Source organism: Ursus arctos, unplaced genomic scaffold (assembly GCF_023065955.2).
Source record: "Ursus arctos isolate Adak ecotype North America unplaced genomic scaffold, UrsArc2.0 scaffold_2, whole genome shotgun sequence".
Classification (NCBI taxonomy): Eukaryota; Metazoa; Chordata; class Mammalia; order Carnivora; family Ursidae; genus Ursus; species Ursus arctos.
Genome location: NW_026622874.1, coordinates 56,292,276 through 56,318,313, shown reverse-complemented (window position 1 = coordinate 56,318,313; position 26,038 = coordinate 56,292,276). Strand labels below are relative to the sequence as shown.

Here is a 26,038-nt window from a genome sequence, read left to right as displayed (position 1 = left end):
CGAATAAGTAGCCGGTTAAGAGAGAGACCCCAACTTCCTTCCAACTAGTTTCCATGCCCCCTTTAGAAATTAATGGTTCTTGGCGCCTGGGTGGCTCAGTTAAGTGCCCGACTCTTGATCTCGGCTCAGGTCATGTTCTCAGGGTCGTGGGATCGAGCCCTGCGTTGGGCTCCATGCTTAGCACGGAATCTGCTTGAGATTCTCTCCCTCTCCCCTCCCCACCACTCACACACGTGTGTGCATTCCCCTCTCAAATAAATAATTAAAATCTTTAAAAAAGAAATTGTTCTTGGCTACATTGATGAGGCAGCTTATTCTGTTTTCAGCTTCTTTCTGTGGGGGGAGCTTATCTGTTGGACTTTGGGGAGATAAAAACATCTGAATTTTTCTTTGCCACTTGCTCAGTGGGGGAGGGTGGAATAGGAATAGGCTTGCTCTTTGGACCTTTGTCTTCCAAAACATATGTAATTCCGGGCAGAGCAGAACAGTGCTTTGCGTACTATAAAAGGTCTTAGGAAACAGGTAACAGTTAAAAACTGAAACGGCACATGATTTATATTGTTCGACCTCCAGAACACCCACAAAAGTTGAATTTTTGAGCTTTTGTTTCAGGGGGAGGAGCGGGGCTGTACGCTTGGGTGCTGTGACGAGCTCTCACAGGCCTCCGCTACTTGCCGAGTGTGGGTAACGTCCATACTTCACGGGCATCCTCTGTGTTCACTGTGTGGCATTTAAGGTGTTCGCCCCGGGTGTGAACTGACGTACGTTCTCGAGTCAGCCCCGCTCAGGAAGTTTCGCTGTGCTGTGGTGGCTTGGAGGATACGGAGAAATGCCACTGCGTTCAGACGAAGAGGAGTTTTCGGTGATGACAGTGGTATCATCAGACTGTGTGACAAAGGTTACTTGGTAAAATGACGCTGACTGCTGCTTGCTTGGATGCTGCTGGTGACGGAGGAGAATGGCGGGCACGGTGAGAATACGCCAGCCATGGCTGACATGGTTTGTTTTCATTCTGTAGGTGCAGCTATCTTCTTTGAATTCAAACACTACAAGCCTAAGAAAAGGTTCACCAGCACCAAGTGCTTTGCTTTCATGGAGATGGATGAAATTAAAGCCGGGCCGATGGTGATAGAACTGTAAGTGACCCGTACACAGGCTTCCCGCCAGCGTAATGCTGACTAGTTCTTAGTGTGTGACTGTGGAACAGGTCAGTTACCCCAGTATGTTAAACCATGACTTTTCTACTGTGGTTACAGATACAAGAAACCCACTGACTTTAAAAGAAAGAAATTGCAGTTATTGACCAAGAAACCACTTTATCTTCATCTACATCAGACTTTGCACAAGGAATGATCCTGACATGAGTCACCTGGAACGTCTGTGAATTCTCCCACTCAGTAGCCACCATCCCAGCTCCGCGTAGCGCATTCCCCCTCCACCAGGCAGGAGGCAGGCCGCACGGGCGCCGGCGGGCCAGAGCGAGCCCGCGGAATTCACAGTCCAGCACGCCACTGACACAGACGACTCCTTTGGATACGGGCTTATCGTAGTTTTGAAACATGTTTTTACTTTTATAGTATTTGTGCAATTCATAGTCTCTTTTCTAACTTACCACTCTTCCTGCCCTGCTTCCTGGAACAACACTGCTGTGGGTAGGATGTGCTCGTCTTCAAAATTAATACAGCAATAAGAATGTGCTAGAGTTTACACATCCGTTCCCTTTGCTCCAATATGCTTTTTTGGTTTTTTGAGTTAATGCCTAACTTTGGGCTGATGGGGGTAGGAGAGTGTGAAATTGTTCTGAGAGGAGGAATTGGACCGCTTATGCTGCCCAGGGAGGTCAGTCTGGAAAATTATAGGCTGCTCCTCCGAGGTGGCCTAGAATCACCCTGATCTCAGTTTTCCTGTTTAGAAATCGTGTGCCTTGGCCGGATCAGTAACCCAGATGGGAGGGTTCCCAGGTTGTAGCTGTGATTTTTCCAGATGACCAGATTGTTTGTCTGAAAGCACATTTGTAGTCCGTTGATTCGCTGTTCTGCTTCACATTGTTACTCTGATAGTGATTCTAGGGTTAATGATGGAACCATGTCAGAATAATTACAGATTTCTAGATGGCTTTGTACCATCTTCTAATCATGTAGTCTAATCTGAGTCGGATGCTAACGAGATACTGCAGGAGTAACTGCTGTTTTTCTGACAACTGATTGTGAAACCTTAAAGCCTGCATACCTCTTCTTAGAGTGGTGAGTATGCAAAACCTGGAGCTACTCTAGTTGTTTTTAGATAGGTAGATAGGATTGCCATTTATTTCCTATGTAGATATATTGACTTTCATCCATATGGAAATATGCAGGTCATTAGCTTATTATAATTTGACTATTTACATTACTTTTGACTTAATGGGGCATCGATAAAACTTTCAGAGGACACACGAGGTGGATATTTGATATACACAGGACATTAACCTCGGGGGCGGGCTCTCTGTGGGTTAGATGCAGACCCACACGTTTAACATTCACTGTGTTGAATGACCAATGCTAGCACGAGGGGAACGCAGAGCCGGTATTTGGCCTGTTTTTAACCTAGTGTAATAACCCTAGTCCTACAGTTCAGTGTGTGCTTTTTAAAATAAGTAGCCACAGTGAAGTGTTCTAGCCCTTGCACTTAAAGAAAGCTGGTCTTTACTTCCGGTTGTGTCAGTTCTGTTTAAGATGGATGTTAAAAACTTGGAGCCTGAAAGAATTCTCAACCAAATTTAAGTCTTGTCTCTTGTCTTAATAATTAGATTAATTCCAAAAATGATTCAGTCCACAGTAGCTCAAGGGGATAAAGAATTTGCCTTAATAAATTACCTTGTTGTTCACTCAACCCTTAGACTGAGTTGTCAGCCCCCGACTGTCAGGTCCTCAAGGGGCAAGAACCACATTTTCTCCAAGTCCTGTACACGTTCTAAGGTGCTTGGCAGCACTCTGTACCCTGTGGAGTACTCAGTACCTTCTGTTCGGTGTTGCTGACGAGACCTAAAAAAAATAATCCCTTAAAGTACCTATTAAAATGTAGCAAAACTGATCTGTTGGTCTCTTTTCTCATAGACCCTAAGACGTGCATGTCGGTGGTGATTTGTATGAAGCTGCATCTGCTGTGGCTCACATGAGTACGGGTGGGGGAAGGGCAATGCCTTTCAGTAATAAGCAGCTTGAATGGGATGCTGTGTGACTAGCGTAGCTTTCATCCAGACCCGAATGGGGTGACACGGGATCGTCTTGAAGCGGTAGACAGAATACAGTACTTCCCACAAGTGATTTTTTACTTTCCAATGAAAAACAGCAGCTATTGGACAAGAACTGTAGTAGAAATGTTCTCAGGCTGAAATGCTGCTGCTTGAGATGATTTTATCATAAATGAGATGATTTTAGCAACTAAGCCCAGACACCCCATGAGCTGCAGAGGCCCCGTGAAGCAGCGGGGGCCGGGAGGCTGCCGGGCTCTGCTGTGGCCCAGGGGCCGCGGGAGGCGCGGAGAGGTGATGACCCCGGCTCAGGTGAGCTGCACTGGAACGGCTCTGCAGCTTATGGACGCGGGAACAGGAGATACAGGACAAACACCAAAAGTATTTAGAGGTAAAAAAGACTAAACTCTACCTTTCCAATTTGATCATCTTTGCTAGCAGGTGTCATCTATTTCATTGTTATATAAAATTAGCAATTACATTAACTTCATCATTTTGTGTCCTGAAGAGAGGGACCTTAAGAGTTGTATTTGTGGATTCAATCTTATTTTACATGGTTAAAAATAACCTCTGCTATTAACTGTGGAGGTGTTCCTCTTCGGTTTCCTCTATTCTTGATATTAAATGGGAAGACATATGAACTCTCTTCCTGAAGAACTATTTATGTATTCCTTGTGAATCTTGAAGAGTTGTCTTCTTTCAATGGTCCTTCTCTTTCCAAAGTGGTATCTTTTAGTGAAAAAAAAAAAAGTTTCACAGAGAAGCTTTTGCTTCTTTTTATTTTATAGGGTATTAGCACATTAAATATTATAACGGTGACAGGTCATGGTGTAGGTTTCAGTAGTATCATGACATAACGCTTTGGAGAAGGGGAAAGTATAGTCTAAGCAGTGAATACTACCAGCCTTTTATAATTTGGATTTAATCTAAATTTTAAACATTGTTTAAAAAACATGATGTAGTAATAGGTATAGTAATACTTTAAATATGATGTAATCCCAGATTCTCAGACTTACTGATTTTTAAATAGAAGTGTCAACATTCAAATACTAATTTTGGAGTAGGAGTAGTCAACAAAAAGAACTGTGGGCAGAGTCTTAAATCATTCTTTCTCATAGTATTGCACCCTTCTGATCTTTTTTGCCATTTTCCTTGAAAATCGGAGGCAAAGTATGGGAGAAATAATAGACTGTACTTTTTGAAAAAGAAATTTCCTTACTTTTTATAGTCACAACATATTTTCAGTTTTCTGTTACGCACCCTTAATGCAAGAATGGTAAAAGCCACAGAACAAGAGGTCAAACAACTCTTGCCACTACCGTAAGCTCATACTCAGGAGACCCTCCTCAAGGAGGCCGCGGAAGTCACCGGGAAAGCATGTGAATGCTGCACAGATGGGCCCAGTGACTTCTCTGAAGAGCGAGGAAGACATACGGTTGTGGTGCTTCCAGGGGACTTTAGGTTGAACCGCCCGAGCACTGAGCAACAGGGAGCGTGCTGCCAAGTCACGGCCGTCAGTTCTGCGAGCCGGAGTTTACGTGGTTCCAGAATGGTAAGTCTCATGAGAAAACGATCCAATGAAGCAACAGACACTTGGGAAATACTTAATAACCAAATTTTTATGAACTATTACTACAAAGAACTTCGGCAAGAAGGGAGAGAAAGTTTAGTGATCTTTTAGTAAACATTTTTAGCGTAACAGTCTTTGCGACCAGTATTTTAAAAAACCAGGCTACTAAACACCATTGCTCTGTGTTCAACTGGTGTACACTAAAAACAGGATAATAAATGGAAATACATGTTCTTCTAGCATTTCCACAGGAAATGTTCATATTTCTCATGACCTTCTAAATCATTTAGCAGTTACATACACTACATTAACTAAAACACAGGTATTCTTTATTGCACATTTCAAAGTTGTAAGGAGGCTCTAGCTTATGAGGTGCTTTTTATTTAGGGGGGAAATGATATTTTTAAATTGTTTGGCTCAAAAATGCACACTGCCAGGGCAGCTTAATTCTAAAAACAAACCTTTTAAAATAAACTTTTGGATTCTGAAGCCAATGAAGTCCCTTTACTCTAACGAATATGCACAGTCCACTTTCTCGGACTAAATGTCAGAGGTCAGAGTTACGGGCTCTGTTTTAAAGCCTGTGAACAGTCCTGGCTACCGCTCTGAGAGGCAGGTGGGGGCTCGTCTCTAGAGCCGGAAGGCAGTAAGTCTCTTGCAGCCGCCGGAGGTGGATAATCCTGGGGGCCGTGGGTGGGGGGTGGTAGTCGAGTACCAGGAATGAAGTACTCTCTTGGGCCAAGAGAGCCTAAAGGTCTAAAAGGTGTGTGTCCTGGTAAAAATTCTCGAGGATCAAGAGGCAGGTCCCGTTTTCCAGGTGGAATGCCTGGCGCATATTCTCTTAAGCCTAGTGGTGGACGTAAAGCAGGACCTGGAAAAATAAAAAGTACTGTAAATACATATGAACACATGTAAATGTAGAGGACCCTGGGTATGTCAGTCTTTAATTTCTCACAACTTCAGAAGTCCGGTGGTGGCATCCCCGACTTCAGAGACAAGGCAAACTGAGGTAAGTTTTATGCCGATGGCCAGGAAGCCACACAGGCAGGACTTAAACATGACTCTAACTACCTTGTGTATTTTCCATTACACAGTTCTGCCATCTTTCTCTCGCAAGGGCTTGGTTTAGTACTTGAACGTGCCCTAGGTCATAGCGAGATGACAGATTACATTGCAACAAAGATGACAGATGCAACAAAGACGTTAGGATAAAGGGAAGTTCCAGGGTCTACCGCTATGTCAACGATTCATGCAGTTGCTCCCCATGGACCTAAACATGCCATCCAAATCCAGGCGCTTGCCCTACTGGGGAAAGGCCTTCTAAGCTCCCCCTAATTAAATTCAGCAACGTTTATCAGGCATTAAACTCGACCTTCTCTAGAGCTAACACTTCCTTCTCATTTATTGCCAAGGCAGGAAGTGAAAGTTGAATCGTTCCCTCGTTTATACTCTGTGATCCATTGCTTATACTTCTGTCATGGTGATTACAAGCTTTATGTTTCATAATCTATGTATCTACGTTTGAGCCATCTGCAGAAGTAATATTTCTGGCTTTCTATTAACATCTCTCATCTACAAGAGATCTGCCCATCTCCGTATAGGGGGATTATGCAGCACCCTGTGTGTCCTAAAAACTTGAGGAAAAGTTTAAGATGCACTCTCATTTGTCTTACGCTTTCATTACATAGGCCTATAAAAGCCACTATTAAAATTTCAACAAGGAACAGAGAGAAAAGATGAAGTACACTCTACAAGTTAATTACTACTATTCAATCATCATACCGAATGGTGGAGGAAGTGGCCTAGGCCCAAAAGGCCCGCAGAGTTGAGGAGGTGGTCCGTATCGAATGGGAGGTGGTAGAGGGCCTCCCATGGGGGAGCTCATGAGGGGCACCCCTTGGAAAGGAGGGGGCCCTTTTGCAGCCATAGTCACCTGCAGAGCAGAAAGAAACAATTATAGTTTTGAAAGACTCTGGTATGACACACAAAAGCACCAACACCAGTAAAAGCTGAAACCCAACGAAGCGGATGTCAGGCACCTGTCCAAAGAACAGAATCAGCGCAACAAAACTTGACCCCTCCCGTCTGTTCCCGCCGGCAGCTTAGGCAGGTTAAAGGGATTGCACCGAAGCAAACAGGTGTGTCGGAGTCCCACTACTGCTGGAATACGCAAGGGGAAGAGAAAGCAAGAGGATGGCTGAAGGACGCCAACCGAGGCGACTCCCACGAACACCACGATCTAGTCCTTCGCCCCCACGTCCTTCCCACTGCCACAAGAGCACATTCTTTCCATCCTGAGCATGGAAAGAACAAAAGGGTGAAGAAAAATCCACTCCCTACATATCACAAGAGCCACCATTCAGAGTGCCTTCAATTTCCTCTCCCATATTCTCTCTCATCCTCAGATGAAGCTCTAAGCAGGAACATCCTGGTTTGAATGAGGGTGCAGAGACACAGACTATCAGATAATCCGCTGAAGGTCACACAGCACATAAGAAGCCACACTGCAATTCAGTATCAGGTCTGCCTCCAAGCCTGTCCTTGTGCCTCTACCTCCCTAACAGAGGGGCCTCTGCTCTCTGAAGTCCACTCCGAAGGGTCTCAGGTCCAAGCTGCCCCTGGATGAAAAGACCTCAAGCGCTGCGTGTCCCTGGAGTCCTGCACAGAAACTTGGAAGCATTTTCCAGCAGAAGCAACATGAGGCAGCAGGCACAGCTCCAGTACTGACCTTCGTGCACTAGTAACGCTGTGCTTTATATGAAGAGACACTGACCTTTCCCATGGGAACCTGGGTTAGAGATTCTACGTAATCAGAACACACAAACTCTGACTGCAGCACAGAGCAGCTCTGTGAGCCACGGTCAGAGGAGCGGTGCAGCGCTCGTGGAGAACAGGCTATGTGCACCTCGCTGAAGGCCACTGCTGGCAAGAGGCACAACAGGAATGACATGTTTTCACTGTTCAGTACTTCACTTCCAGCAAGCGTTCTTTTACCAGTCTGTAAGTTCAGGTGTTTCCAAATAGGGCCTGCCTAGTATCCAACTGCAGGTATTCTTCAGCAGCGTGCCTGCGACCATACGAACGGGGTAGGCTATATATAATCACGTTGCCTCAGAACACTCAGTGCTGACCCACACACTGTATAAAGTTGCAGTGATGACTTTCCACATCCTTTAGTTACAGCAGATGTTCCGAACAGGGTAACAGCCTGACCAAAACCGGGAAAAGGAGGAAAAAACCCAACCAGATTTCAGCAACCCAGCAACACTTCCAAGTCAAAGACAACAATAAGATCAATACTGCCATGCAATTCAAAGCAAAGCAGATTAGTGTCATGCTCTTCATATCCTTTCCAGAAATACACCAAGTAACAGCTCAGCTCAGTCCTCAACCTCCAAGTACTTACTACTACCGACTGCTCGGCCACAGATGTACCGCTGGGAACTGAAGAGCCTTCAGGGTCTTGGGGAACAGTTTGCTTTTTAAAAAAATGAGATAGTACAGCTATAAAAGACACACAAACGGGGTGGGCGACGCAGAGAGAGGGTGTCGAAGCAGAAGTTTAAGGTTTCCTGAATAACGAATTACAGCTGAGCTGCTGCGGACTTTACCTTGCCTTCATCTAACACCTTAGTAGGGGAAGAGCTTCTCGAACTGCTGTTCATCATGGGAGCTGCACCAGATCCCGGGTCTGCAGAAGGCCAGAGAACGGAGTTAGACTTATCCTGACTCATACTCTCTGAGGAAGAATAGGAGATCTCTGCCCACTTCCCTCCATGATTTTAGACTATATACTCAGATCCCTTACCAGAGGCAGAGGGTTTTCCAGATGCCTCAGATGACCATCGAGGACGAGGCAGAGGTCCGTCCATTGACCCTTGACAGAAAGAACAGAGCTCTTGTATGGATTTTTCAGAAGAAACGAACCAATTGTGGACAGGTCTGGGGAAACCACATTAAAAACGGGTCTCCTAATACATGAGGGGAAATCCCAACTTAAGCACAGAGTTAAAGAACTAAAACCAGAACTGTTGGATTGAAAGAACAGCAATAAAACCTGCACGTTAACAGCACCAGCTGGTGCTTCAAGTTACAGGCCTGATACGGCTGTACAGGCGTCTGTGCGATCCGACTCCGTATCTTACCAAGGATTACAGAGCGTCTCGGATTAGAAACAGACTCACAGCGCTGTGTGTTAATGAGAATGAATGTATGCTGCATGAATCGTACAGGCTGGAAGCTACTTTTATAATATCCGAGAGAGGAACTCCATAGAAATGTGAAGATAAAGACTTCACAGTCAAAAAGTAAAAGCAAACAGTAACAATTATATATTCTTACTTATACATTTTATGTATCTTTAATACTTACATATGTTGTATTAATGTTAACAATAAATAAATGCTTTCTGTTCTAAAGCAGATCTTGCGGCAGATTATACACCAAGACAAATTAAGACATTTTCTTCCCTATACTGGACAAACCCAAATTCTAAAAGCTTCTTGCATTAGAATTCTCAAGACAAACCATAAGAGACTCTTAATGATAGGGAACAAACTGAGGGTGGCTGGAGGGGAGAGGGGTCAGGGAATGGGGGAAGTGGGTGACCGGCGTTAAGGATGGCACATGATGGAATGAGCACTGGGTGTTATGTAAGACTGATGAATCACTGAACTCTACCTCTGAAACCAATAACACATTATATGTTAATTGAATTTAAATTAAAAAAAAGAATTCTCAAATAAAAGCGGGGGGGGGGGACCTCTAGAAACAGTTTACTACAAGGTAAAATGTGAATGCTCACCAAATTCACCTCGGGGCATATCTCTTCGATTAAGTGTAGCAGAGAGTGGCCTCGCAGGCGGGTCAGCCGTCGGTGGAGGGGAGCACTCCCCGCCACTCACAGGAGATGGACCAAAAGAGCCATTCTGGCTCAGAGGACCTGAAGACAACAGCGAACTGTTACCCACTCTGAGGCAACCTTTCTTTTCTCTAGTAAGTTCTGGGATGACTTCTAGGGCATCAGAATGAAGATCCACAGAACCAGAATGTAACGCACACACACTCCGCACCACAGCCCTGGGTGCTGCCCCCAAAAGCGCGGCCCACCTCGCCAAGGAGGGTTCTGGGTGTTGGGCCTGCCCGGCCTCGGCTTCACAATGACAGGTTCTTCTTGCAGCATTGCCATCTTCTGAGTTAATTCCAGTAACCTTGAATACGGAGAAAGAATAAACTTAAATATGAAATACAACCTCCGTTCCTTATCAGATACCCAGCAGCATTGCCTTTGAAAACCCGAGAGCGCACTGAGAAACCGGAATTCCAGATCGCGTACTTGTGTCTCAGGTTGGCGGCTTCCCTCTTCTCCTCGGCGATAGCTCTTTCCGCAGCGCGAGCTTTGAGCTATGGGAGACAAACATCTAAATCAGCGCTGGCGGACTACACACAAAATAAAGGAAAGAAAAGAAAAAATCTTACCCAGTTATCATGAGCTTTCTTCTCATGAGTAGCAATCTGAAAAAGACAACACATGGACGACTACGTGTGGGGATTCCTCATCTCAGCCACGACCAGCGTCTCTCAGACACTGAAGAACCCCATGGCCGCAGGGCAGGAGAATTACCTGGTTTTTAAAGGAGCGCTCTGTCTTCTGCAATTCATCCTCCATCTCTTCAATTCTGCGCCTAAGAATCACACTTGCTTTTATCAGTTACAGTGCAACTACAGAAAATTTGAAACCGTCTCACTCTGTCCCCCTTACTGCAACACCTGCCCTCCACAGACTTCACGCACACTAGAAACATACTCACGTGGTTACAGTAAGAGTTTAATACGATCCAAACTAAGACGACCTAATGTCCTTATTATTTAATGGCTGGAGAGTCTGAGTTGACAACACTGTAATTTTCTTGACTGTTCTTCAATGTTCTCAAGCAATCCTGCTACGACTATCTTCCTCCACAAAGCCGTGACTGCTGGGCCTATCAAGCGGCATAAGCGCTGTAGTGATTTCGGATACTCACTACAGCACGCGGGCTTCCTGAGAGAATTCCTCCAACACACAGAACCGCCCAGCACTGCTGGCACGAACCAAGTTCCCAGATGGTCTTGCCAATACTGGGTACACGGCAATGGTTGTTGCTGTGACACCGTTCCCTTTGTTAACTTAAAATGCATTTTTTTCTCATAGGAATTATTCTTTTCACATCCTGTGACCATTTATGTTCTGTGCTGCCTTGTTCTACACCATGTAACATGGTTTTTAAAGACACCAACGGGAGTCCCCCATCACAGACACCGCTCTCGAAGCTGAACTCACTTGTACGTTTTTACTTCCTCCGCAGCCAGAAGCGCCTTCTCGTCTGCAGCTGACAGCCGCTGCTCTCTCTCCTGCCGCTCGAACTCTTCCTGACTCAATTTCCTAAAGACAAAATCGGTCAGTCAGACGTGTTTGTCTTCCCAGCAATCTGTCCGAAAGCCTCTACTCACACCTCCCCTCCCCTCCCCTCTAAAACACACACACAAAGTCAGGGAAGAATGCAAACTTGCCATTCCGGGATAAAGATCAGTCTCTGGCCTGCCGGCAAATCACCTGCATTTTCTAACTTCTCATAATTCTTTACACACTAGTAAACAGTTTAGCAAATGTCAAACGCAACATACGCCCACGGGCAAGTTCCTTATGCTTAATGCAGTGAAAGGTTACGTGACTGTGGAAGGCCATGGCTGAACAACCTCACACAATTAAGCTTCTTGGGCTAAAGCAAGGGATAATTACTTCTCTTATTTCTACCACAGAAAAACCTGTAATTATTTCTCTTGTTTTTACCATGGAAGGTCTGCCCCTCAATCTAAGATGGGTACCACGATAAGATAGCCAGAGAAAGAAGAACCTTTTAAAACGTGTCTTCTAGCTTCTAACCCATGCAATTAACTACAGAACATTCCCGCACTTCAGATACGGAACTCCTCCTGTTTCGATGGAATGATGATCCGAGAAGAGAAAAATCTCAGAATTAGCGATGTCTAGTGAATAAAACAGAAAAAGAATCCCAGCTGTTCCATAATCAGGGTCTTACCTACTGGAGACTGGTTTTAATCCAATTAACCTTCAAGCTCAAGATGCCCATCTACTGGAAAATAAACTGCAATGGTAGCAATGTTTAAGGGTTTAAAAATGCTATTTTGTTACCCTTGTACATCTTTGCCTAGAAGTCTAATTCAGAAGTGTAACTAAGTGTAATTTAAATTTCTATGAATCAGAAGCAAAATGAGAAGAGCTATATGGTTAAAAGGTTTAATAACAGGAAAGAGAAAAAAGGTTTATGTATTCTTTTATAACTGCCCATTCAATACTCAGCAAAGTATTTTATGAATGGCTATACTATATTGGTTACCTCCTAAAATGCTAAGATAAAAGCATGGGCAAAGTACTATCCCTGCACTAACAGAGCTCACAGTTTAATATGTAAAAGATGCACATAACAACCGAAAAATCCCTGACTCTGGCTTAGGAAGAGAGGTGAGAAAATGGGAGTCTTAAAGATCAATCAGAATTTTTTTTCCAGTAATGAATGAGTTGGTCTGAGAATACCGAGAACAATTAGAACGTCGGACAAAAATATAAAGAATGTGCTTGAATGCAACAGAGAGCTAATATATTAGCTGACAAGTTAATATAGGAGGACAAGCTCCAGGAAAAAAAGGAATCTCAGAATTACAAGCCTGGCATCTGAAGCCATATTTCCTCCAGGTTCATTCCATGCACTGAAGACAACGGACACATAAGGAGACTGAGCAGAGCTTTCAACAGATTTGGGTTCGAAGAAAAATGGAGTTCAAGGTCGCCAATGAGGGACCTCCAGTAAAAGTCCAAGGCTTTGGGTCTGGACTAGAAAGAGCTGTGCAAACAGGCAACACAGTGTTCTTGGAAGGGACGAGGCCATTTTTAAATGACCTGAATTGCCTACTGGATTAAAGTAATGACCTCATGCTAGAAATAAACTCAAATCTTTTCTGTAGGAAAATAACATCATCCAGATCTCTAGTTTCCTCTATGATTATTATAGACAGTTTTTGCCACTCAGTCAAAACTGACCAGGCACTCCACGAGACTTTGAGATCAAAATCTAAAAAACAAAGAGGGATGGACCCACAGCTGAATCATTACACAAACTTTTAAAATAATTATGCTTATGGGGTGCCTGGGTGGTTGGGCATCTGCCTTCGGCTCAGGGCGTGATCCCGGCATTATGGGATTGAGCCCTGCGTCAGGCTCCTCCGCTATGAGTCTACTTCTTCCTCTCCCACTTCCCCCCCGCTGTGTTCCCTCTCTCGCTGGCTGTCTCTATCTCTGTCGAATAAATAAATAAAATCTAAAATAATAATAATAATAATTATGCTTATAAAGAAATGAAAGTAAAAATTAGCAGCACCCATAAAACTGAAACATAGTAACTGAAATTAAGAACTCAATAAACAGGGGCGCCTGGGTGGCTCAGTCGGTTAAGTGTCTGACTCTTGATTTCAGCTCAGTCATGATCTCAGGATTGTGGGATTGAGCCCCACATTGGGCGGGCTCCTCACTCAGAGAGGACTCTGCTTGAGATTCTCTCCTCCCCCCCGCCCCCTGTGCACGTGCACATTGCGTGCACTCTCTCTCAAATAAATAAATTAAAAAAAAAAAACCTCAATGAATGATTTTAGCAGCTAATGTGACAAAGTGAAGTGAAATCTCAGCACGCAAGGAGACAGGTCAGAAAAAACACCATCCAGAATGCAGCAAATCAGGTAAAAATGTAGGAGAGCCAGGGGAAATATAAAAAAGCTTAAACAGAATCTTACAAGAAGAGAGGATGAGGCAGAATCAATATACAAAGAAAGGCCCCCAGAATCAAGAGGTGCCAATGACCCCAAGCAGCATAAATGCAAACGAAATCAGGGGAGGGCAGAGAAACAAAAAATGCAAACACATACACCCATAGCTGAACACCTACCAAAAACATTGCTGAAGAACCAGAAAGAATGACAGAAGGCTGCAAGGGCAGCGGTGAGACACTGAGGAGGGAAAAGACCACGGATACTGGACTCCTCAAAGGAACTATAAAACCACAGAGTAACTGGTTATCTTCAAACTAAGGAAATTAAGTACTGCAAGCATCTTAGAGCCAGCAGAACGATCCTTAGAAAGACATTTTCAGGGGCGCCTGGGTGGCATAGCGGTTAAGCTTCTGCTTTCGGCTCAGGGCGTGATCCCGGCGTTTTGGGATCGAGCCCCACATCGGGCTCCTCCGCTATAAGCCGGCTTCTTCCTCTCCCACTCCCCCTGCTTGTGTTCCCTCTCTCTCGCTGGCTCTCTCTCTCTCTGTCAAATAAATAAATAAAATCTTAAAAAAAAAAAAAAAAGACGTTTTCACACAAAGATAAACTGATCATATCTGTCACTAAAGGGTGTCCTTCAAGGAGAATGAAAGGGACCCCCAAGGAAAGACTACAGACACGGGAGAGAAGGAAGAGCTACCAGGACTGTGAATGTGTTGTCAGTGGAACCAGCACGGGCCGGAAAGCACTGGAGTCCGACAGCGAAATGTCTGAGGAGTTTAGGTGTAGAGAGAATGAAGATACTCAGATAGCATCTAAGTCAGACAGGAGCTAAAGCCCAGAAAGAGGTATATCTGTTCATGCACGTCACACTGTAACAAGTTCAGGACACATGTTGTGGTCTTTAGGGTAATTACAGGAGGAGAGAAAGAGCAACCTTTAACTACCAAGCTTAAGGAGAGGAAAAAGCAGAATTATTAAAAATAAACAATCCGAAAGCCAGAAAGGAGGAAGAAACACAGGAATACAGAACAGGCCATCAAACAGAAAGCAAATAGTAACAGGTAGATTTATTTTACTTTTTAGATGTTTTTATTTTTAAGTAATCTGTACACCCAACATGGGGCCCAAACTCACAACCCTGAGATCAAGAGTCACATGCTTTACCAAGTGAGCCAGCTTGGTGCCCCAGTAACAGGTAGATTTCAACCTATACTGAATATATATTGAGTTACATTATAGAAAAATGAGCACTCACGCAGTCGCTATAGCTACGTACCTATTTACGCTACAACACACTCCAGAAAAGATTTTAAGGAGCGTAAACCTTTCAATGGGCAGAAACTGCCAGGTGGAAAAACTGTAAAAGGACATTTTACTGCAGAGAAAACAGCATACATAGTAACAGCGAGGCTCAGAGTGGAGTGAGGAACTGTGTTCAGTGTGGCTATAGGTCAGAAAGCATCAGAAGTTGCGGCAGGAAATGCACGTGGAGAAGCTGCTGCAGACAACTGAGGGGAAGAGTGCTTTGTGCCTATGCAAGAGTCTGGAACTGACCCAGAAGAGAATGGAGCACTCCTGATAGAGTTTAAGCACACGAGGCCATGCAGAGACTCGCATTTTAAGGAAGTTCGCTTGAGGCAGAGAGAGAATGAATGAGAGCCCGGAAGAGGGGGTAAGAGAAAGGGCAGGTGGCGACAGGACCAATCAGGGACTGGCAGTAAAGAGAATATGGGCCCGAACTAACCCAGGCTTTGGGCATGGAGAGCAGGGTACAACCCACACATGCCGGACGGACTGAATAAAACAGTGCCACGATGACTATCGTGAAGAAAACCACTTCTCATTTAGGAAATTAAGATTACTACTGGTGGCAAAGAAGTGCTCTAAAAAAAAAAATAATAATGAAATTAGAAATATTTCTTTGAAACAGGCCAGGTATTTAGAGCTGGCCTGAACAAAATCTGGAAAATCTAAACTGACTGCATGGTGAGCAAAGAATCAGAGAGAGTATTAGTGGTATGCTTTCGATGTTTCGTGGCATCACACAATAGTAGCCTGAGCATTTAAAAAAGATGAACTTTAAAAAAAAATTTAAAAAAAAAAAAAAAGGATGAACTTTGCTCGCAGGATAAGCCACCTCAGAAGCCACCATATAGGCCAGAGTAAAGCAGGGGGGCACACACAAATTGCCACTACCACAGACAACCTATTTTTAGAGAATTCAGGTATTTTTGTGAAGGAAAAAAACTTAAACTGAACTACAAAAGTCTATCTTTCAAAAACACACCTCACTTCGGATTTGAGATGGAGATTTCAGGAGATTAATACCTAAATATACACACTAAACAGGTATGTCTGTATTTAAAACTCCAAACATCCTCGCCATAATTATAGTACGTAACGTTTAACCTGAGCATTTGACTAAACTCCAAAACTTAGGATACCTTCGACTAACTAAATATTCCTTTTGGAGTATTTATTCTACTAAACATCAGGTCCTACAATCACTCAAGATTCTGAAAGGCTGTATTAAGAAGTAGTAGAACAGACACAAGACAGATCACACTTACTTAAAATGCCACAAAGAAAGAGAGTGAAGTACGTGGCAGAGCCACGAAAGGGACAGACCGGGTCTTCACAAAGCGTGACGCAGGAGGAACCATTCGCACCGGTAAACCACTCCCTGCCAGACAAACTGAAGGCAACAACCTCAACAACGGACTCCAATGGAAAGGAAAAGGCAAATTATGGGAAATGAGAAAGGCAGACAAACTTCTCATCACGGACAGAAAAAACCTACAAATAATCTTTTTAAAAGACAAAATTCTGTGTAGCAGTGCACACATTCGCCTGCACAAGATGGCCAGCAGGCACGAACACCTTACTTCTGCAGAGCCATCTCCTTCTGCTGATAGAGCTCGTTCAGAATCTCCACTTTCTGCCTCAGCGTTTGACATTCGTCCTCCAGGACGGCTTTGGCCGACTGCAGCGAATGGCGGTCATCTTCTAATTTCTTGATTTGGTCTGCAAAGGATAAAACAGTTGAGCTGGGTGTGTGCACAGGGCTTGCACACTGGCGGAGAGGGTGGCGCTGGAAGGGGTGAAAAACCCCGCACTTTCTTCTCAGGAAGCCGCCTACCTTCCAGGTTACATTTAGTAGACATCGAGGCTCTAAGCTTAAATTGTAGGAGTTTTAGATCCTCTTCAACTACTGATATTGCAGTTTGTGTCTAAAAATTCCAAGAGAGAGAACTATCCTTACAAGGGAGGCACAATGAGAATGCACAGGCACTTACGGTACTCCACAAAAAAGCTCATACCCGAGAAACGTCCATCATCTGCTTAATTTGATTTTTCATTTTCTCACTCCGGTCACCTAAAATACAAAAGCCTTTAATTGCCTTTTCCTCCTTTGCTTTGTAACTATATTTTGATTTCCCCAAAACTAAACAATTACCATGTTCAAACATTCAAAGGAAAACACAAATCAACCAAGAGAACAAATCAGGCTCCATGACTTTTAAGAGAATTGCAAACTTAAATTCAAAAAGTGAATTCCCAGTTTGTACAATCCATGCCATTCTCAAACATGAAGAGATGTGTGAAGTAAGGTTCTTCCTTCTCACTCAGATCTATGTCCACCTGGTCAGGTATCTTATTTAGAAAGACATCCTCTTCTGTTCTTCCCTTGAACCTGCTACCAGGCGTGGTCGAAAATGCCCACTATGCACACAATATCCAATTTGAAAAACATGTCCAGAGACATGTCCTTCATCAGTAAACACTGCTACCCCTGAGCTCCACTCTTGCGGCCTTCATTAGTTTACAGCTCCCCCTACTTCAGTACTCTTGAAATCGGTTGTGAGCCTTAACACTGCAGAGCTACAGAGATGATGAGCACTAAATTCAAATGTCATCCCCACCGCAGTGAGAAACAAATGTCTCCTACTGAATAGTGTTCACACTTAAGAGGGGTCACAGCTACGCTGCTCTCGCTCCAATGCACACAAACAGTCCTCAGTGGGACGAAAAGCAGAGTCCGTATTCACTGCACACTCACTGCTATAACACAGCCCTGCAACCCACCTCTGCCCAGCGCACACAGACGTATGTGTAAGTCCAGTGACAGGCATCTACGACCCTACCACTTAAGAGGAAGTTAGTCAGGGGTGCCTGCGTGGCTCAGTCAGTTAAGCATCCAACTCTTAATTTCAGCTCAGATCATGATCTTGGGGTCTTGAGATCCAGCCCTGCATGAGGCTCCTTGCTCAGTGGGAGTCTGCTTGAGATTCCTTCCCTCTCCCTCTGCCCCTCCCCCTGCTCATTCTAAAATAAATAAATCTTAAAAAAAAAAAAAGAGGAAGTTAGCCAGCCAAAAAGGAGCAACGGTGTAAAGACAGGAACACAAAAAGAGGTCCAACCTCCCTGACACCGAACTTACCTCCCACTTCTCCATTTGATAATTCATCTAACTCACTTCCTCCTTTATTCTGACCCTCAGATTCAGATTCACAATCTAACCGATTTAACTGGGTAATGCAATTAGTCAAAGCCTAGGAGAGAAGCAAAAGGGCTTTAGAAAGAGCTTCTCGAGTGAACTTCATGAGAATTAAGCATGTATTCAAGAGAATGAACTTACATTAATATTATCATCTTTGTGAGTAAGAGCTACTTCCAAATTTTTCTGAGATTGCTCAAATGCTTTGATTTGCTCACTGAGCTCAGCATGTGATTTACTCCAATCTTTGATTTCTTGCTGCAACTGAAAAGTTAAAACACATGAATTTCCAAAGGCTAGTGCTCTTGCACTGGACACATCAGGACCCTGTGAATAAGACAGGGAACCAGGGAGCCATGCTACTCTTTGGCCTGTCACTATGGACTGAGGCCTTGGTGAAGGGAGAGGGGAGAGTGGCTCCTACCCTCAGAACTGCAGTAAGAACATGACAGCTGTCAAGGAAGTTGATCCAGTTACCGTATCCTTCAGAAAACTGCAGCCCAAATAATTCACTTTCACAGGAACAGAAGAGCACACCTCACTGTCTCTCCCCAGATCATGTAACCTTCCTTTGGTCAGTGAAGCAGTAATTGCTCAAAGGACAGTTATAAATACCTAATTCTTTGGTCAAGAACCAAATCCATCATCGCACTAAGGCTATTCAAGTTAATAATTGGTTAGTATTGAACAAGAGAAAGATGAAAAACACTCTGATAGTTACAAGAAATTGTAGAGAAGAACAGAAAATCCAGAACAGATGGAGAATATATACATGCACTCAATTTTGGGAGTTAAACTTTGCATATCTAAGAATAGAATTCCGCATACATATTTCATTTCCTTAAAAACAGATCTGAGAAAAGATACTCAAGAGGTAATGATACTCGGTCCCCTAGTTCACATAATCTAGGACATTAACTTTTCTTTACCTGTTCTTTCTTCTTCTTAAGCCTAGCATTTTCTTCTTGAACCCGATGGCATTCAGACTTCACCTTGTCTTCACTAAGTTTAGCTTCATTAAGGGCAATTTGAACCTAGTGCAAAACACTCCCATTAGTGAATTAATACCAAAGGAGGGGTGTCACACTTTCCCAATTAGATGTCATATAGTTTTCATTTATTGCACATTCTAGCACATATCAAATATTTGCTCAACAAAACTAAGACACCCTATTAACATCTTGCAGAAATTATAGGCAGCTTTACCTCTGAAAATTCTGAGGCATTCACTAAAATAACATCCTTTAACTTCTCTATAGATTTCTTGTTTTCCAATATCTGCCATGTGGAAGAAGAACACAAAAAAAAGGTATCAGGATTTTAGCAGAAACAGTAGGATATGTGCTAAAAAGATGAAATGCTATCCCAGAGCCACCCCCTACGTAGCAGGTAAAAGCAGGTGATTCAGTTTTAGCTGAGAGGTCAAGCATGTAAAGAGATAAGGAAAGAAGAAAATAACTAGAGCTCTATTACGTGCCATCCACCACCTTCCTGCCTATGAGATAATGTGGTAAGATGACCAGACAAAAAGTTGAAAAAAAGCAGGGGGGGAAAAAAAAGAAAAAAAAAATTTCAAGTAATCCAGTTCAAATCAACAGTTTTTCCTGGTAGAGAAAAAAATCCCCAAGGTCCTTCAAAAATTCTCCTGCCTGAACAAAAAATGGTTGGACTTGAGGACAAACAGACAAATCTCACTTACAGAAGAATTCCAAATGATGCGTGAAGGTGCTGCCTCATGGAGGCGGAGCACGCTCTTCACTCTTTTAACCGCAGGTCAGGCGCAGGTACTTCCTCCCCAAGTGAACAGTACACCCAGAGCGGGAGTGGGTAAATTTAGAGTAGAGAAACCTGGCAAATACCCGGCCAGCCAAGTCACAAGCTCAGCTGGGTGTGCAATATATGGGAACCCTCCATACCATCACTGCACATTTCCTGTAGTTCTAAAATGCTTCTCAAAGGCTTGTTTCTAAAAGGAATCATGCAAAACAAAACAAAGTACTAGAACTGTTCAACAGGGCTATGGTTTCTTAGTTGCTCTACATGTTTCAGAGGGCAGAGCCAAGCAATATGGAAATTATCCATGGCTGAGGACAAAAATACTTCCTAGGACCATGAGAATATAGGCTGTGGTATTAGCATTTAAGATTCCATAAAGATGGAAGGATGTAGGTTCAACTTCCCTGTCTCCCAATCTTCCTTTGGTTACAGCATGGGAAAATGCAGAGTCCAATCCACCCCATCTACAGAACAGTTTGAAAGCTAAATTACAGTTAGGGCTTTGCAGCAAAACTCTTACCAAGTCCTGATTCTTGACATTCTGTTCTCTCTCCGATTCTAACATAACACGCAGATTTTTAGCTGTATCATCCAGAATTTCATTAGTTTCTTCAAGTTTCTTGATTTTATCCTATTAAAAAAGACATTAAAATTAATAATAACTACTCATTATTTTCCTTTTGTTTTTAGAATGTAATCTCAAAAAGAGAAGGGATTTTTACCTTAAATTTAACTGCTTCATCAGACAGAATCATATTTTGTTTCTTGGTTTCTTGAACATGTTTCTTTGACTCCTTAATCTATATAAAACAAAACATGCAGAATTCAGAAATATAAATCACATGGGTATCAAAAGTTATCTCTGAGTAGGTAACCCTTAGAGAAGAAAGCCGTACTTTATACATATGGTGATTACTTCAGATTTGGATGTTTTGTAGGAAATAATGAAATTTTAAAATACCATAATAACTGAACCATAACACAGGAGGAAATAATTCAAGCTAGAATCATGAGGAGAAAATACTGACATACTGAAAGAATAATTATACCTTCTGTTCATAATTTGACAATTTTTGTACAAGTTCTGCATTTTCTTTCATGATATTCTTCAACTTCTCAGAAATCTGCTGTTCAGTGACTAAAGGGGGAGGGGAAATCCATAAGATTATTATGATGACTAAATAAAACTAAATTACCCAATGTATTAGCAATACATTATCTAGCACTATGAGAACTTAACATAACTATTATGCCTTTTAAAAAAGCAACCTGCAGTTAATAGCAAATAAGGGTGTAAAAATACTACTAAATAAGAAAAGTATAATAAGAACCCTTCTTTCAGTGGGATTCCAATTTAAATTTATTTCAAAAATAGGAAAAAAAAAATCTTTCAGCTTGATATCCTTCCCTTCATGGAGTACCTTCCTTCTTAGAAAATGTGATTTCAAATATGTCATTTGCAATAAGAAAAAGACAAAAAAATACAAGCACACTGATTTACATCTCTATTCCTCAAATTATCTACTTAAAATAAATACTGTATCGATTAAACCATTAGCACAGGAACACTGTTCACATGTAATAAATCTGCATTAAATCAACAAAGCCAACCTGCCCTAAAGCAAACTAATCATCTTCTTCCTACTCCCACAATTTGTTCTCCTGTCTCCGTTGGTGGCATCACTATCCACTCTGTCATCCAAGCTAGCAACCTAGGATTAGTAAAATGTTCAGGAGTAAGTCAATCAGACATCAGAAGTCACTGTATCTACTTCTAGCTTACATAAAACTCGTATCAAACACCATACTGAGGGAAGAGTACAAACAACAGAATAAGCCTAAATATTTACCTTGATACACTCTACTCTTCACCTAGAAGAAAAATAAAATTAGATTTGATGTCAAAATATTTTATTAACAGAAATATTATAGTATTATATATTATAGAAATATTATATACAATAGTCAAATTATAACAAAAATTTAGTAACAGTTTGGTTCACCATAATAATCCACAGGATTAAGAAATAAGAAAACATTAAAAAGCATTTCAAATGTGAGGCGCCTGGGTGGCTCAGTCAGTTAAGCATCTGTCTTCGGTTCACACCATGATCCCAGGGTTCTAGGATTGAGTCCAGCATCAGGATCCTTGCTCAGCAGGGAGTCTGCTTCTCCCTCTACCTCTCCCCCCCTGCTTGTGATCTCTCTCCTGCTCTCTCTCTCTCTCTCAAATAAAATCTTTTAAAAATTTTTAAAAAAAAATTTTTAAAGCATTTCAAATGTAATTGGTTGCGATACCTCATAGTTTTTATAGAAGCACTAAAGTGAATACCTCATTTTGCAAATAAAGATACGTTTATCTATTAAATGAGCACCAATCTTATTAAGCAAGCACTTAACTTTAATAATGGAAATGAGTATTTTCATATTAAATATACTAATGCTTCTTTTACCCCACATCACTTATTTGACAACCCCAAATAGCCAGAATGAGGTCTAGAAACAGTGATCATTCAAAGAAACTCTCAGGAAACAAAATTAAAGGCATAATCTTTGTACTAAGACATGTCTCTCTCCCTCACCAGAAAACATTTTGGAAATCCTATTACAAGTTGGCAATGGCTGAATTTAGAGATCTAATAATTATGCTAGATCATCTGATTTTCCCAAACCCCTAAACATAGTGGTCATCAACCTGAAAGGGAAAGAAGACTGCTAGAGGAAAATGCACAAGCAACAACAGAAATGACAACTAACCTCTAAATCCTCTCTAAAGACAGCACTGAATTATAGGGTTACAAAATCCAAGCAGGGGGCACCTGGGTGGCTCAGTCAGTTGAGTGTCTGCCTTTGGCTCAGGTCATGATCTCAGAGTCCTGGGATCGAGCCCCAGGTCAGTCTCCCTCTGCCCCTCATCCCCAGTTTGTGTGCTCTCTTTCTCTCACAAATAAATAAAATCTTTAAAAAACAAAACAAAACTAAGCAGTACTCAATTTTTTAAAAATTGTGTCACCGAATGTCTTTGTAATGCAGAATTTATTTCCACTTTCAGAAGTTAAAAATGGTAATGAGATACTCAGATCAGTCAATAAATCATCCATGATATCTCATTATTATTACAGTATCTAACATCACATATAATAATGTTATAGGAAAATGCATTCAAAGTGCCAACATGGAAAGAAATGATTGTCTTTCTAATGTAATAGCCTTGCTAATGAGACAGTAAGCTGCTTTTGCCCTCCTTTCACCCAAATCAGTAGGCAGGAGGAGGTAGGAAGAAGCAAGAAGCAGGCAAATGAGAGCAGGGACCAAGGTTCCAAAGTCAAATGCTGAGGCTGAGAAGCAGCAGTTAGTACATAAAGAAAGCCTGCATCACCCTGTGAAAATGTAAACAGGTGTTAGGATTTTTAAGATGGGAGAAACAGGAGTGGGAAATAAAAAGCATTTTCACCTTCTGCCCTTCCACTCATCCTTTCTATGCTCCCTTTCTCCTTTCATCTGAGGAAAAGTCCCATGAGGTTAGCGAACCCTTCCGAGGAATAGGCAAATGACCTTTCTCTTTAAGTGATTTTATCATCACTTGTGCAAGCAAAGAAAGCTTATGAACAATGATACGTCTGATAAAATTAAGAAATCAGAAAAAGAAATACTCAATCTTAGAAAGACATATATCCAATGCTTTGGCTACTTTAACTGTTAAGCTTCAACTGAAACTGAAAGCTTTTCACCTGCAAAGCTCATTCACACAGAAGGATTTTTTCCTCCAGTTATATTAGATAACCGTGAAACAAAACGACATAGAATACAGTCCCAAGAATTAATGTGTATGAGCGTACATTTACAGATACGGATGAAAGACAAATTCACAGCAAGAGACTCTTAAGGAATAAATATTTCAAGAGTGTGTCTTTGGATACTACATAATCTGTATTTCCAAATATAAAGATATTTTATGAGCCCAATAGCACATGATCAAATTAGAAAATCTGTGAAACAGATATGGAAAAACACTGCAAAATTACCCAGCGTCCTAGATATAAATTTTTACTATTTTGTTGTCTTGTAGCATCTTTTCTATGTGTGTGTATATTTCTATGTAGTTACAATACACACAGTTTATACTTTACAGTCCTGATTTCTGCTTTTTTTCCACTTAATATTAAATTGTGAGCATTTTCTGGGCCCCAGTATCTTTGAAATAACATAAATTTAAAGAGTGACTTAGTATCCCATTATATGGATGTACAATAATTTAACAATTCCCTTACTATGGATCATTTAGTTCATACCAAGTTTTCACTCTACCAATAGTGTTTCATCGAACACCCTTATATAAGATTTTTAATGCATGACTGGTTATTTCTTTAGGATAGATTAATTAGACATGGTTTGATACTATAATAAAAGGATATGAAAATGTTAAGGCTTCTGATACATATTATTTAACTGTTTTTCGAGACGCCTCTAAGAGTTCCCAGTTCTACTAGGAACATATACATGTGCCCAAATAGGTACATATACATTTAATCTTTAGATTTTAAGATTTATAAATTGAAGTTTTCCCATTAAGATCATACATGTTGTCTTGTTCACTTGAGTCTTTACCAACAAAGATTACACTGAATTATTTCACAAGGTTAGCTGAAATTATAAGCATTTGTGTTCACGTTATACCTAACTGAAAAAGAAACAAAGGGGCTAGTGACTATAAAATATCTGTTGTCTTGATAAGTCGAAGTGTAAGTTTAATTTACTCACAACAAGGACAGTTCTCCAGAAGAAGACGGCAAATGAACCAATTCCCAAGAAGGCAGTGATAAGTACAGGCTTCCATGGCAAGCCATAAAAATCAGGCCCAGGCTGAACATCATCAGGCAATGTAGCAACTAACTGAAACAGAAATATTGGAAATGACAAGAAGCCATGAAGAATTTAGAACACAACAGTCACAAAGAATCATCCACAGAAACTCTAAACCAACCTCCTTCAGATAACTACCCCCTCAAGTAGATTCCACTGCTTCAAAAACGATGGGATACTGGCAACCTCTTATTTCTTGTTTGCCTTTAAGTGTTTTTGAATATTATGAATCTAAATGTCTTTAAGCCCAACACATATTTCCAGTTTGCAAAAGGACTTACCACATCATGTTGCCTAGGACACGTCTAGAATTCTCTGGATCAGACCTTCCTCTTAACTGATTTTTACAACTTAAAAAGCCACATAAAACACAAAACTGAACACCCTAGAGAGATAATGAACTTGTATGGCTGCAAATAAAACCAAAATGATAATAGCAAATAACCATTTAATGTGTTTTTCCTCTAAGATTTTAAATCTTTATTCTACTTTTACATAAAAACAAATGCTGAGTAAGCTCAGACGGCTCCTGATAACTGGTTCAAACGGCTCCTGATAACTGGTCCAGACTGCTATGAATTTAACCGTCGTCGACATAACGCAGTATCTTTAAATGCTTCCGCGAACACAGCTGCATTAAACACCTGCCTGCTTCTACACTTCCACTGCCCTGTACGAGCACACTAGTAACTCTCACACTGGCCCCACCCCACAACAGTGCGGGGAGTCACTGGAAAAGGACCCGAAGAGATCGTTGACTGTCTACCAGAAAGTAACACAGCGCCTGGTACAATCTAAGAAATCAATAACAAATGAACAAGTGACGAAACCTTCTTAAAATCACTTCCGCTGGCCTCCCTGGACAGCACTGCAACGTCTTGCCTGCCTCGGGCCTGACCCACTCCAGTTCTCCCTCGACCCGTCAGCCGCCAACTCCGCTCACAACTCGTCCACCCGCCTGCCAGAGCTGGGCTCCCTCCCTGAGAATGGGGACCGTCACCTCCAGTAGCTTGGCTATGAGGGCTGCGTAGAGGACCGACAGGGGTCCCAGAAGTTCCGAGTCTCCGGGGGAAGCGGTGACAGAAGGCACAGTGGCAGGAACCGAGTCCATTGTGAGGGGACAGCTGAGTGGAGGCGATGTTCCCCGCGGAACAGCACCGGAACCCACTCTTCCGCCGTTTCCTCCTTCGGAAAGGGGCCGGCTGAGGAGGCGGACACTGGAAGTGAACTTCGCCTTCCCCCGCTACTGGCACTTTCAGCCCTACGCCTCCTGGAAAAT

The 26,038-nt window shown here is 42.2% G+C and overlaps 2 protein-coding genes across 8 annotated transcripts in view; one reads left to right on the top strand and one right to left on the bottom strand.

The window, feature by feature from the left end:
- AIDA (axin interactor, dorsalization associated) overlaps positions 1–3,069 on the top strand; it is a 35,667-nt gene extending 32,598 nt beyond the window's left edge. Inside the window, exons 9-10 of the mRNA XM_026517287.4 lie at positions 1,019–1,136; positions 1,257–3,069. Of these exons, the coding sequence (XP_026373072.1) occupies positions 1,019–1,136; positions 1,257–1,353 (215 nt within the window). The 3' untranslated portion in view covers positions 1,354–3,069. The remainder of the gene's footprint in view (positions 1–1,018; positions 1,137–1,256) is intronic.
- Positions 3,070–4,830: 1,761 nt separating this feature from the next.
- Positions 4,831–26,038, bottom strand: part of MIA3 (MIA SH3 domain ER export factor 3) — a 79,100-nt gene continuing 57,892 nt past the window's right edge. For 2 of the 7 annotated variants that reach the window (XM_057315412.1, XM_026517282.4), the window contains exons 7-29: positions 24,658–24,789; positions 21,747–21,768; positions 20,946–21,034; positions 20,619–20,696; positions 20,417–20,527; positions 19,327–19,398; positions 19,050–19,154; positions 18,262–18,384; positions 18,064–18,175; positions 16,943–16,998; positions 16,762–16,852; positions 16,508–16,646; positions 11,119–11,220; positions 10,423–10,483; positions 10,278–10,313; positions 10,135–10,202; positions 9,909–10,009; positions 9,604–9,741; positions 8,608–8,676; positions 8,411–8,490; positions 8,206–8,277; positions 6,582–6,732; positions 4,831–5,670 (exon numbers count right to left, since the gene is read on the bottom strand). In XM_057315412.1, the coding sequence (XP_057171395.1) occupies positions 5,360–5,670; positions 6,582–6,732; positions 8,206–8,277; positions 8,411–8,490; positions 8,608–8,676; positions 9,604–9,741; positions 9,909–10,009; positions 10,135–10,202; positions 10,278–10,313; positions 10,423–10,483; positions 11,119–11,220; positions 16,508–16,646; positions 16,762–16,852; positions 16,943–16,998; positions 18,064–18,175; positions 18,262–18,384; positions 19,050–19,154; positions 19,327–19,398; positions 20,417–20,527; positions 20,619–20,696; positions 20,946–21,034; positions 21,747–21,768; positions 24,658–24,789 (2,319 nt within the window). In that variant the 3' untranslated portion in view covers positions 4,831–5,359. Of the gene's footprint in view, positions 5,671–6,581; positions 6,733–8,205; positions 8,278–8,410; positions 8,491–8,607; positions 8,677–9,603; positions 9,742–9,908; positions 10,010–10,134; positions 10,203–10,277; positions 10,314–10,422; positions 10,484–11,118; positions 11,221–16,507; positions 16,647–16,761; positions 16,853–16,942; positions 16,999–18,063; positions 18,176–18,261; positions 18,385–19,049; positions 19,155–19,326; positions 19,399–20,416; positions 20,528–20,618; positions 20,697–20,945; positions 21,035–21,746; positions 21,769–24,657; positions 24,790–25,759 lie in introns of all 7 variants that reach the window. The other 5 variants (XM_026517283.4, XM_026517281.4, XM_026517280.4 and 2 more) reach the window with 5 other exon arrangements.